Source organism: Penicillium verhagenii (genome assembly GCF_028828195.1).
Source record: "Penicillium verhagenii strain IBT 33310 chromosome Unknown utg000006l_segment0_segment0, whole genome shotgun sequence".
Classification (NCBI taxonomy): domain Eukaryota; kingdom Fungi; phylum Ascomycota; class Eurotiomycetes; order Eurotiales; family Aspergillaceae; genus Penicillium; species Penicillium verhagenii.
The window spans coordinates 2,732,919-2,745,601 of record NW_026643170.1 but is presented as its reverse complement, the minus strand read 5'-3'; the positions used below and the strand labels follow the sequence as shown (position 1 = coordinate 2,745,601).

At 46.1% G+C, this 12,683-nt stretch overlaps 7 protein-coding genes across 7 annotated transcripts; 5 read left to right on the top strand and 2 right to left on the bottom strand.

Annotated features, from left to right (window-relative positions):
* Positions 1-436: 436 nt before the first annotated feature.
* On the bottom strand, positions 437-2,359 carry N7466_006394 (sugar porter family MFS transporter; the record flags this gene model as incomplete). Its single annotated transcript, XM_057165791.1, has 6 exons — positions 437-782; positions 846-1,198; positions 1,270-1,555; positions 1,613-1,861; positions 1,926-2,233; positions 2,288-2,359. 6 exons carry the CDS (start codon positions 2,357-2,359, stop codon positions 437-439), a joined length of 1,614 nt encoding a protein of 537 aa, XP_057021390.1.
* Positions 2,360-3,333: 974 nt separating this feature from the next.
* N7466_006393 (uncharacterized protein) lies at positions 3,334-3,732 on the top strand (the record flags this gene model as incomplete). The annotated part of the gene is made up of 1 exon (XM_057165790.1): positions 3,334-3,732. The coding sequence occupies one exon, from the start codon at positions 3,334-3,336 to the stop codon at positions 3,730-3,732; it is 399 nt and encodes a 132-aa protein (XP_057021389.1).
* Positions 3,733-4,573: 841 nt separating this feature from the next.
* N7466_006392 (uncharacterized protein) lies at positions 4,574-6,540 on the top strand (the record flags this gene model as incomplete). Its single annotated transcript, XM_057165789.1, has 7 exons — positions 4,574-5,072; positions 5,126-5,223; positions 5,283-5,584; positions 5,644-5,905; positions 5,972-6,091; positions 6,156-6,256; positions 6,309-6,540. The coding sequence occupies 7 exons, from the start codon at positions 4,574-4,576 to the stop codon at positions 6,538-6,540; spliced, it is 1,614 nt and encodes a 537-aa protein (XP_057021388.1).
* Positions 6,541-6,931: 391 nt separating this feature from the next.
* On the bottom strand, positions 6,932-7,207 carry N7466_006391 (uncharacterized protein; the record flags this gene model as incomplete). The annotated part of the gene is made up of 2 exons (XM_057165788.1): positions 6,932-7,029; positions 7,114-7,207. The coding sequence occupies 2 exons, from the start codon at positions 7,205-7,207 to the stop codon at positions 6,932-6,934; spliced, it is 192 nt and encodes a 63-aa protein (XP_057021387.1).
* Positions 7,208-7,937: 730 nt separating this feature from the next.
* N7466_006390 (peptidylprolyl isomerase) lies at positions 7,938-8,644 on the top strand (the record flags this gene model as incomplete). Its single annotated transcript, XM_057165787.1, has 4 exons — positions 7,938-7,974; positions 8,033-8,202; positions 8,281-8,387; positions 8,464-8,644. The coding sequence occupies 4 exons, from the start codon at positions 7,938-7,940 to the stop codon at positions 8,642-8,644; spliced, it is 495 nt and encodes a 164-aa protein (XP_057021386.1).
* Positions 8,645-10,118: 1,474 nt separating this feature from the next.
* On the top strand, positions 10,119-11,489 carry N7466_006389 (ankyrin repeat domain-containing protein; the record flags this gene model as incomplete). Its single annotated transcript, XM_057165786.1, has 1 exon — positions 10,119-11,489. The coding sequence occupies one exon, from the start codon at positions 10,119-10,121 to the stop codon at positions 11,487-11,489; it is 1,371 nt and encodes a 456-aa protein (XP_057021385.1).
* Positions 11,490-11,833: 344 nt separating this feature from the next.
* On the top strand, positions 11,834-12,349 carry N7466_006388 (uncharacterized protein; the record flags this gene model as incomplete). Its single annotated transcript, XM_057165785.1, has 1 exon — positions 11,834-12,349. The coding sequence occupies one exon, from the start codon at positions 11,834-11,836 to the stop codon at positions 12,347-12,349; it is 516 nt and encodes a 171-aa protein (XP_057021384.1).
* Between the last annotated feature and the right edge of the window lie 334 nt (positions 12,350-12,683).

The following is a 12,683-nucleotide window of genomic DNA, read 5'->3' as shown; positions in this document are numbered from 1 at the left end:
AATTTTTTTTTTTTGGATCTAGGGGCCGTCAATCCCGATTCCCAAGCAAGCCCCACTCACCCGCGATTGTATTGTTATTATTATTTGTATGTAACCTTGGGGTTTACAACAAGAAAACCCTTGGAAGGCTACGGAGTAGAGCGCCGCTGGTCGCCTCGGTCCCGAAAAGGCAGATAACTGAGGTCTTGAACATTTTCCGACAGGATTTATCAAGCAGCGTTACAAGGTTCCTGGCATCCATCTGACCTGCGTGTAGCAGGTACGCACCCAGTCTACTATGTGAAAATACTCTAAGAAGGAGAGTGGGGCTTGGAATTTGGCAATAATTCATTGAAATTTGATCATAGTAGAGTAGCCTATACTATGTTCAAGGATCCATTATCAATCCCTCTGTATGGCAGCCAGCGCCATGTGTGAAACGAAATAACAGTTCCACTCAGTCCTTGCCCTTTTCTTCATCAAGTCGTTCAACATGATCCACTACCCCATCCGATGGGTAACCCAGGCCAGCAGCCGTTTTCTCAACAATCGTGATTTCATGCTGGATATATTTGATAGGGCGGTGTCGAGAAATGGCATCCGGATCCTTGGTAACGATCAAAGGCGGATTAGATCTGTAATATGCGTCCATATCTTCCAGGCTTCTATTGGCCGTCTCGGGATAGAAGAAGTAAAGAACCGGCAGGAAAGAAGCATTGGCTACAGTCCAAACGATCCAGAATTTCCAACCCAGATTTTGAATTCCAATTGGTGTAATCTCGACAACAACAAAGTTCGTAATCCTATCAAATTCAGTTAGAATGTGGGTGCTGGGTTTATTGGAATAAGGGGGAATTGAAACGAACCAGTCCATAGCGGTCGCGACAGCGGCTCCCTTTGTTCTCATTGGCAACGAGTTGATTTCGGTCGGATACAGCCATGGAATGCCCAGCATTCCGATACCAAAGGCTCCGTAGTAAAGGAAGAAAAATGCGACTGATGCCGACGCATATTTCTCACCCTGGGCGCTCGACTCGGAAAAGCAGAGCAGAATGCTGATGATTAAGAAACATGCGAATTGGCCAAAGGTTGAAATAAGCATCAGGCCTCGGCGACCGACCTTTTCAACTAGGAGCACCGCGATGCCAGAGAAAACCAAGTATGACAGGGCATTACACGCAGATAGTAAACGGGCGAGCTCATCGCTAAGGCCGACAGACTAAAATACAAGGTCTCGGATTAGCTACTCCTCGTTCATCAATGTGTTTGATGCTGTGGATGATAACTCACATTGATGAGTACTGTGGGCAAATAGTAAGACATAATATTGATGCCTCCAAATTGCTGCATGAATTGACTTCCAGCGCCAAGAACAAGTCTTCGGAGGGTTTTAGTGTCGTTTGCATTATTTGTCTTGAAGAGATCCCTCCATCGGATAGCATTTTCACGCTCGTAGCGTACACTGAAGTTGATCTCGCGACACTGCGCAACGATGAATGGGTCGTCAATTGGTTTCGCTTCCAGGCAGCTGAGAACCTCAATAGCTTCGTCTTCCTTCCCATGAGCAAGAAGCCACCTGCGCGACATGTCAGATTTGGATTTCTTTTAGCCTTCAGAGATCGGGTCACTATACCTAGGAGACTCTGGGAGCCAGGGCGTGGTGAACACAAGAATAAAGATGAACACAAATTGAAAGGCAAGCGGGAAGCGCCAGGCGACGGCGCCACCGACGAATGAAAATCCGTAGTTGATCCAGTTGACGAGGCAGAAGCCAGCAATGTTCATCATCATCTCAAGAACGACTAGTTTACCACGCCATTTTAACTGTGATGTCTCCGTTTGCCAGATGGGTGCTGTGGCAGTATTGATTCCATTGCCAATTCTTCGAGATTTAAATCAGAACAAAATTTTCTTTGGGAATTCCCATTTTCAGATATGTCACTCACCCTAGTATAACTCGTCCAACAAACATCTGCTCTAAGCTGAACGAGCTTGCCTGAAGGACGGTACCAACAGCCATAATAGTGGTTCCGATCAGAATTGACTTCTTCCGTCCAAGAGACTCTCCGATCGTGAATGCAATGATGGCGCCAAAGAAACATCCGATGTCGTAGATAGCGGTCACTGTGGAAAGTGTTTTGGTCTTCGTGGGCCCGACCAGATCATGGACCTCGAGAAAGTTCTGTGAGATAACAACACCACTAAAAACACCCTGGTCATAGCCAAATAGGGACATGTCTGTTGCGCAAGCAACCTGGTGTTTTGTCAATTAAGTCCTCATTTCAGAGACGAAAGGTGGATATCATACTGTAACCCAGAACGTAAGCCATCCTCCCGTTAAACCAAAGTATGGCTGTTTCTGCCTCGTCGCCAAAGTCATGCTGGAAGGTAAAAAATCGCAATGGAAATGGGTATATGTGCGCTAGAATTTCTAGGCACGTGGACTTGGGTCAAATGATTTGGGGGTTCCACCGCAGTATAAATACACTAAGACGTGAGTAAGATCCTTGTATCTTGAGACTGACCTCACGACGCCCTATAGGAAGTGGATTGGACCTGACCAATGCCGACATTGTTTACCTCCAAGAAACTGGGGCTACGGGGGAAAATGCGGAGAAAACGCGGGGAGGCAATTGAGGCGAGCGCCATTCGGAACGGAATGACATCAGCCATAGGTTAATTGGAACAGGGGTATTAGAGTTAATCAATTATTCCAATCGTCCTTCTTCAATCACATTTTGGAAATTCTGAGGCTTTATAGAAATGCCGTCATTGGCTGAGTTCGCTCAGTGTTCCAAGGGTCGATTGAGGGGTGTCGGAAGTGGGTATCCGTGAAACTATCTTAGCCGCTGGGCAACGGAACCGAGCCGAGAAACGCAGGGAAATCATGCCGAAGATGATGACACTTTATTGTGAAACGCGTGACTCAGATGAGTCCCGTGCCCTCCATTCAATTTTAGTTAGTCAGAAGAAACGAAAGCATTATGGAAAGCGCCAACTGGAAGATCCAAGTGAAGATGTTTGAACTTTGGGGAAATGCGAGAATAAGTTTGCCGCTAATGCAAACAGTACAAACATAACAAACATGTACTAGTACTAATATTACTAAGTAAACTGTAGTAAGTACACGTAGGACCTGACTCAGGGAAGCGGCGACTAGTACGTGCCCGGAAGTCGCCCAACAAACCAATCGGAGCCACATAATGAATCTTGATATAGAACGGTTGCCTCACTAATTTGTTTCATCACTGAAGCCTCGCAAGCATTTTTGTCTCCCAACCGACCTTTTCCCCCTTAAATCGCATTAACCTGCCACCTTTTCAAAATTCAGACTCGCCCAGCTGATTTCCCACGATGGATTCGCCGGAAAGATACCCACCGAGCGTGGTTCTTCGGAATATCGCTGACCGTTTAGAAAGCAACCACAGTGACCTTCGCGTGTCTCTTTCTTCCAATCACACCAGCTACGAAAAAGCTCTCGAAGCGACTCTCGACTGTGTGCGTGGACTCTCTGGCCGAATTCTACTTCCAACAACAAAAACAAAGCTAGATAATCAAAGAATCTTGGAGAAAATGGTCCTCGAGATTGTGGATACTGGGGAAACCAGCCACCCGATGAGTTCTTCGACCCAATCTACCGATGAGCCGAGCTTCAGCGACCGCATCAAGAATCCAAACCCACGTCGCGTGAGACTGAAGAGGCACGCGGATGAAGATACCGTGCCACCAGAAAGACCTACAGCCCCAAACTGACTCGTCTTGATGGCCTCCTGCACCCGTTCCCGTCTTTGATTTTCGCTTACAAATGTCGATATATTCCCCGACCTGCAACACTTCCGTCTTGCAGTTATGATGCGTCGGCGTGTATACATTATGAACTTTTCGCCGGCCAGACGCTTTGCTTGTTGTTGTTATTGTTATATTGATTTTGGAGTGGGTCCCTGTCTTGTGGCACTGACGCTCGGTCCATTCCCGCATGGTGGAAATCCGGGGCAGAATAGGCTAAATGTATCCTTTCTGAGGGCCGAGCTGAGAGGTCCCACATGATATGATGTATCTTGTACTCCATCGCAGGTTCACCATGCGTGTTTTGCTCTGTTGATTAGCTTGGATCTGTCATACCCACACACATATTTGGAATTTTCGGTGGATGAGAACAATAGAAACTGCTTCTCCTACTGTCTTTCTGACAAGACACTACTCTCGCTGTTTAAGTAAACACTACTTCGGGTAACGAGAGTGCTGAGTGCCAAGATAGTCGGCTTATCTTGCGCCGACTTGACCGGGATTCTACGAATTAGAACCGGATTCAAACATCAGCCTATTACCTTGCTATCATGATTGATGGAAATTCTCATTTAGCATCTGATACGTGGGCCCCACAAAGCCAAAATGCGGGGAAATTAGTAGGTTCGTGGGGGCAGCCAAGATGGCCTTTTCTTTGTTTATCGCATCGAGAGGTGAATGTGAGGGGGTGTAGAGTGGTGATTGGTGCCCTTTAAGACCTTGCTTCAACATCGTGTGATTTGACTGAGATTAAAATCACCAATCTTCTGCTCGCATTTTCTCCTCCATTTTTATCCCTATCTTCACCATGGCAGCCACAGAGGCCGAAGAGCCAGATACTATCGGGCCTGTTGATAATTCAAGGGCCTCAAATCATCCCGCTAACGAACAGGTCGCGCGTTTTTTGGCCAGCGTGGAGAATGGCGAGGACAACCGCAGTTTCACAGTGGAAGAAGAGAGGCGCGTCTTGCGTCGCATCGATCTCCGCGTGTTACCCCTCCTGCTAGGCGCGTACTTTTTCCAACAGCTTGACAAGTCTGCGCTCTCTTACACCTCGATCTTCGGTCTGTCCGAGGACGCCCATCTCGTTGGTCACCAGTACTCGTGGCTCGGATCCATTTTATATCTATCACAACTGGTGTTCCAGCCACTCGCGGCATTTTTGCTCGTCAAAGCGCCCACGGGAAAGGTGATTTCGATAGCCATATTCTTGTGGGGAAGTACATTGGCGATTATGTCTGCGTGCACTGATTTCAAGAGCCTATTGGGAATGCGCTTTGCGCTCGGGGCTTTCGAGTCGATGATTGGTCGGAAAATACTTTCTGCCAAGCTCAATCATCCCTGCTGATATTTTCTATAGCTCCCTCTTGTATAGCTGCCACCCAGATGTGGTGGCGTCGAGGCGAACAGACCTTACGCGCGGCTATGTGGAATGGAATGAATGGCTTGACATTTATTGTGCGTGTTTAAATTCTTGACGAGATATTTAGCAAGTACTAATGTGATTATTTCTTTAGGTCGGTAGTCTTTTCACCTATGGACTCGGTCACATCCACAGCAAGACGCTGTTTTCGTATCAGATAATCTTCTTGTTCTGCGGTCTATTGACTGTGTGCTACTCTTTCATTGTCTTGGCGTTCATGCCCGACTCACCCATGGAGGCAAAATGTCTCAGCGACCGTGAGAAATTCATTGCTGTTGAACGTCTGCGGGCTAATCAGATGGGTATCGTGTCTCGGGAGTGGCGCTGGGATCATGTATGGGAGACGCTTTATGACCCAAAGACCTGGAGCTGGTTCCTCCTGGTCGTTTCCATATCGTAAGTTGTGATTCCCCATCGTCATGTGAAATTTTTAATATTTATTTACGCATCTACAGAATACCCAGTGGCGGCCTCGGCACTTTTGGAAATCTCATCTTGGAGTCTTTCGGTTATACTAACTTCCAGTCAATTCTTTTCAACCTGCCATTTGGTGTCATCCAAATCATTGCTATAGTTGGTGGTGGCTGGATTGCTACTCGTTTCAGAAGCAAAGGACTAGTCATTGTGATAGTCGCTACGCTTGCATCGATTGGCACTATTTTAATGCTCGTCATCCCGCGCAGCAATAAGGGTGTTCTCCTCTTTGGCTACTATTTGGTGCGTTTTAGACTGGGCACTTCCAATTGATATTTTGTGATTACTGACGTTGTGAAAATGCTCAAGGTCTCAACCATGGCGGCCATCACACCAATGATCTATGCATGGGAATCTCAGAATACAGCTGGTGACACGAAACGAAAATGCACATCAGCTGTTGTACTTGTCGGCATGTGCACCGGAAATGTTAGTGAATGAACCGGAATCTTTCCTCTTTGCCAAATCTACAATCTTGCTCACCTGAAATTAGGTCATTGGCCCGCAACTCTTCTCGACCTCCCAAGCCCCCACCTACCGTCCCGGCCTGATTGCAAGCTTAATAATGTTTGTTCTTGTAGCTTTACTCACAATGTAAGTTTGAGCGGTTCTCGAAGATGACAAATACCGGCTGACCGTGATAAAGCTTGACTGAGCTCTACTTGATCGCGCTTAACAGGAGGCATGCTAAGAAGAGAGAGGAACTTGGAAAATGCGCAAATGCCGTCGATGAATCGATGCTTACGAAGGATAAAATGGAGACTGGCAAAGCTCTTGAGCTTGAGAATGTCACCGATATTCCAAACAGGAACGTTGCAGACAAGGGCTTCGCGGATACAACAGATCTCCGGAATGAGGACTTTATTTATGTCTACTAGCTAGCCACTTTGCCGTATTGAGATATAAGCACTGGCATGCCGTCCATGATGATAACCTTGAATGGAATATACATTAAATGATGATTGTGCCGAAAATGTATGCCTCTTGCCTTGTTGGGCTGTATTTGTTTTTGACTTTCCTTTCCTTTTCTTTTTGTTTGCACATGTGGACAATGAATCCAACCACCATGACGTTGGAACTCTTTTTGGCGATAATCGGGAATTATTCGGTTTTCTAGACTTGAATTTTAAGAATGTCTCCCAGCACTGGGATTCCATCTGTGAAAGAAAGAAAAAACCAAAACGATCAAATTGAAGTCGCTATAAATCTATAAAAAGCAAAATAAAAGACAAACAAGAGATATTCGAGATCCTGCACTGTCGTCTGGTATCACGGTTTCATCTCTCTAGTATTGGGGAATGCAAACGCCAGCGTTCCACTCAGTAGCACCAACACATTGCCATCCGTCGCAGCAAGAGGGGCCACTGCTGTGGCAAGCAACCTTGTAGTCTTCAATCCGAAAAGTCAGCTCGCTATAACCCATGTAAGTTTTCAAGAAAAAGTAAACTCACTACCAACGCAGGTGCGCTTCTCAAAGGCATCGGGAGAAGGAGTAGCAGTGGCAACAGCGGCCAGGGTAGCAATGATAACGGTGATGAACTGCATTTTGAAGATTGAGCGTTGTTGATCGGGTGATCGCGTTGGTTGACTATCTGATTTGAATTGGATTGAATTGAAGTGAGTTGATTGATGATGCTGGATTGTCGAGGAAATCTCTAGCCTTTTATCTTGATGCCAAGCCATCATGCTGCGTCTCTGCTTGAAGAACTTTCCTATGAAATGTTTCAGGATCGTATACACATTAGGAGTGTTTTCTCCTTCAAATATCTTGGCTCTATGTGAAGCCCTTTTACAGTAGGCGGTGGGTCTCGAAACTTTCCTATTTGGGTAAAGAAGTTGCCCAGGCGGGCCAGCCCCCAGTGCCCCCACCAACCACTAAGTGGGCCCTGAAGTACGACTTCAAAGTCAAAGGGGCAATTTGACATGAATTAATAGAGGAAATACTTGTTCTATTATTAAGCCATTTTCCGGTGGGATCATGTTTCACTAATCGGGTCCTGCCGGTTGCAATCGTGAATTACATAACGATGGCGTTTTTTTAAAGTTCACCAAACTTGAGATCTTCAGCCATCTCATTGGCCATCCTTTCTTCTCCGGTCTCCGGATTTGACCACTCAGAAACGCCGTCAGCTACTCATGACATAGCTTCTAGCTGACCCCTCGCTCACGGCTTCGATCCCCTCTATTCTCTCTTCTTTCCCCCACTTTCCCTCTTTTCACCTCATTCCATCTCTTCCACCTTTCATACCAATTATATCTTGAAAAACCAGCAACAATGTCCAAGGTTTACTTCGACGTTTCCTCCAGCAAAGGTATGGATACAACGTTCAATTCACTCTATTTATAAGTGCTAATGAGGCCCTTCAATAGGCCCCCTCGGCCGAATTGAGTTCCTGCTATACGACCAAGATGTCCCAAAGACAGCTGAGAATTTCCGCGCCCTTGCCACTGGTGAGAAGGGATATGGCTACGCTGGGTCTACTTTCCACCGTGTCATCCCTGACTTCATGCTCCAGGGTGGAGACTTCACCAATCACAACGTAAGTCCCTCTGTGCAATAACGACCAGTCAGGTGTACTGTCAGGTGTACTGGAATTGACAACTAACACTTTTCTTAGGGCACTGGTGGAAAGTCCATCTACGGAGAGAAGTTCCCCGATGAGAACTTCAAGTTCAAGCACACCAAGCCTGGTCTGCTTTCCATGGCCAACGCTGGTCCCAACACGTATGCCATTGACCTAATATCATACCATACTCTCGCTTCAATATTGAGCACTGGCTAATCTCATTCTTCTTTACAGTAACGGATCCCAATTCTTCGTCACCACTGTGAAGACATCTTGGCTCGATGGAAAACACGTCGTATTTGGAGAGGTTGCCAATGAGGAGAGTCTGGCTGTCGTCAAAAAGATTGAGGCTCTTGGTACCGATAGTGGAGCTCCCAAGGCCAAAATCACCATTGACAAGTCTGGACAGCTTTAGAGGTGATTTAACCCATGATGATCATTGGTTAAACAGGCTTAGTTATATAATAAAATGAGCCCTCGATAACTTGCTTCAAAAGTGAGAACTTATCTTGTTTTGTCAACCAAAATTAAACTAGCATCCTGGTAAGAAGATATTGCAAGTTTCTGGTATTTTTCCGATTCTGTCTGTCTTCTCGTATAATTAGGCTAGTCAGCATGGCCAAAGCTAGACAATATTTTGAGCCATGGAATCTCGAGTTTCTATTGCTGATTGCCTAAAGACACATTCCATGTACAATGAGTTGTACATTGACCTAGATAGCCAAATCCCCACCACCATTCAAAGTGCTGTTTTTAAGTCTTCAAGGGTCATTACTGAGGCTGTCCGTGGGCGTCTTTCTCTTTAGTGGACCCATTCTATGGTTCCAATATTGCCGTTGTTCGCAGATTGTCGCTCAAGACGGAAGAGCGACCATATTTCCCACCAGTAGAAGATACCAGACTGGGAGCGATAGAGGCCATGATGGTCTTCAAAAACGACATGGTTGCAGCTGTATGCAATGAACGAGTAGTTGATGATTGGGCCAGCAATCTTAGAAGAACTGTGTATGTTGGATCCTCGAAATTGAGCTTTAGAAAAAAAATTGAACATTGTTTATAAAACATGCTTGAAAAAGAGCATGTCCGAATTCCTGACGCACTCCCGACTCCCGACCCTCACCACTCCCAAAAAGGTAAATTCCTACCTAATAAGTAACCCCCGAACTTGACGCCAAAGAATTTGAATTTTTAATCAATGGGTTGGGTTGGAAGATCTTTATAACTACTGTTACATACTAGTAGTACTCTAGTAGTGACGCCAGATTGTTAGGACATGTGGTTTCCCAGGGTGCGAGGTACATTTTCCCACATCCTGGTCACAGGATATGCCTCAGTTATCAGCGTGCGACTAGTCCTGATCGGGTAGATGGATAGTTAGATAAACAGTCAGGCCTGGGGGATGAAGTGAGAGCTTCTCACTCCTTTCCCTTTCTCTTTCCTTTTCTCCTCTCCATCCCGCTTTGCACGAAGAACACCATTACTGTTGATCCTTCTTGCCTTTTCGTTTTCGTTTCCCTCGGTCCATGATAGTCAAGGGTAGAGTCACACATTGTGGATCGAACACAGATGCACTGACAGTGACCACCACACTGCATAACAACGGTCCAACGGAACGCAACTCTGGCCTGCAAAACCAGACAACAACAAATCCCGCTCAGCGAACATTTTTCATTTTCCATTTTTGGTTGGTCAACAACAACATTCATCCCGACTCCCGAGGTTGGATGCGAGTTCAACTTTGCCTTCGCTTTGTTCTTGAGCGGAGCGAGCTCAAAGCTACCTAAGTTTACAGGCTAGCTATCCAACGAGATTGCATACACATACAAAGACGCCGTCATTTGTTTGAAAGCCCATCCCGGTCTTTGACATTGCTCATCGCCGATGCAATCATGTCTCTTCACTCCTTGCCAGCTGAGCTCCTCTTTCACATTACGTCATATATCCACGCGATAAAAGATTTCAAAGCATTGGTTCAGACAAGTCGCCACTTGTATGCCATGCTGATACATGATCTCTACGTCCGTGCTGTTTCCAAAGTCGACTTCTCGGGGCTGTTCTGGGGAGCTATGAAAGGCGAAATTGGGACTCTTGAGCACTTTTTCGCCGCTGTAACACCAGGCCTCGCCATTGCTGGTCCTTGGAAAATTAATGTAAGATGGACTGACATTGGAATGTTTGACCCCGAGATGCTTGACGAGGAGGGGTTGGATGGGTTCGACCGCGTATTGGTTTTCCGCAGCGAGGGAAAAGCACCCGATTACTTTGAAACTGGGATAGTGTGCTTGTATCGTGAAGCACTGATTAAAGCGGTTAAATGCGGTCAAATCGAGGCCATCGAAGTTCTACTCGAGCAGATCCCGTGGGCTCTCTTTGAGATTGATGAAGAAGATGATGAGTGGGGTTTGTGCAACATAGACCATCTTGCAGCCCTGTATAATCAACCGGCAGTGATTGACTTTCTTGTTGAGAGTGGTTTCTATCGCTATGGAAACGGATCAGATACGAAGTCACCGCTACACATCGCCATAATGCAGGGACATCGGGAAGTCTTCATGGCATTGCTTCAACACAACCTCAACTTGGAAACTTTGGACCGGCGAGGAAGAACACCGCTCATTCTTGCGATAACTCAGGGTTGCGCAGAATTTGTCAAGGCACTCCTGGATAAGGGTGCAGACCTGTCCAAGAAATTCGACGAGTTTACGCCTCTATTCCTTGCCACTCTTTCTGGACGAGCAGACGTACTCAAAATTTTGCTGGACGCTGGCCTCAGTCCCGATGGTCCGAGTTTCGAAATCGATGGCAGCGTACCAAATTTCATTGAGGACATCTTTGAAGGCAGTCATGATGTTTTCTATGATGGTTTCTATGATGGTTTCTATGATGGTTTCTATGGTGATTTCTACGACAGAACGGCCGATGGGCAGGATGAAAATTACAGCACAATTGAATTCGATCACTTGTCACCTCTATGCATTGCTGCAGATAAGAATCATGACGAAGCTGCCCTGTGCTTAATTGAATATGGTGCGAATCCAAATGGTGTTGATCCTAACGGACAGATGCCTCTTCACATCGCTCTTAAACGGAAAAATCTGGAAACTGCGGCCATTTTGCTTGAAAACGGAGCAAGACTCGATTTGGAAGACGCCTTGGGATATGATCCTTTTACTATGCATTGCTTTCAGAAACCTTTTTTTCTCAAAAAGAAATCTCTAAAGCCGTTAAACTTCTTCTCAGCCGTTGTTCTCGAGAAGTAAGAGACCGTTGGATGTTTCGAGTTTTGGAGTATGAGCATTCTTCTATAGGAGTGTCTCTACCACCAAACATCGTAACTCGACGAGAGCCTATTGTTGGCCCATCAAGCCCACAATGCCTCGATCTATGGGGTAAGCAAGCCGACTATCATGACTCTGAATACCAACAACTCTACGAATCCACATCTTACAGGGAGAGTTGTAGACGCCCAACTCGAAAATGCGAGTGTGTGAAAGCTTTGAAAAGTCTTGTCGGTAAATCATTTGTTCACTGCAAAGACTCACTCGGTCGCACTCTGCTACACCAGGCAGGATACTGGATGTGCACGGAGACGATTCGCTTTATCATGACAAAGCCAGGCAATCCTCTTGTTGAAGATTCTTTTGGCCAAACACCTCTTCATTTGGCGGTCGTTCATACACCTCAAGATCCTGAGCGTATCAAGCAAGGAATGCGGGCTCTTCTCAATCGTGACACACCTCTCAATTTGCAGGATGGAAATGGTCAAACTCCGCTCCATATGGCAGCTCAAATTGGTAATCACTGGGCTGTTGAGTTGATACTTGAGCACTATATCTTTGACAGGGAACCCGACGAAGATGACGAGGCCGACGAGGATAGCGAGACGGATGTGACTGATTTGGCTGCGCTTATCTACCAGGCTGCGCTTATCCGCCGGGCTGAAGATCTGGGGATACGTGATAATGACGGGAGTACACCATTTCATCTGGCTGCAATGTTACGGCCATCAAACTATGCAAAAATCCTCGATTTGCTGAACGAAGCTGGAGGAAGATGCACATGCAAAACTCCTAATGGCGATAGCTCTTGTGAAAGCCTGCGGGAGAAATTCAAAAACTAGACATCTTCTATTAGGCAAGTGGGGCTCGCTCGCCGCTGAACGAAAGCCTGATTCTGACTGAAGGTGACAAAAAAAAATCGATTCTACTTTCTTTTTGATTGGTTAAGTTGGACCCACCTCCCAGAACTCGCGCAGTACTTTGTACAAGTTCCCGTATTGAGTAATGTACCGCACCAGCTCATAATTTCAACATTCCAACCAAGCTTCTTCCTTTCCTGGTTAATCCTGGCTCATTAAAACTGGTGCTTGAATTTTGTTTATGGTTACCTTTATTCTGCACCTATAATTGTAACAAATTTTTACAAACAGAACTACTGCACGAGCAGCAGTGATG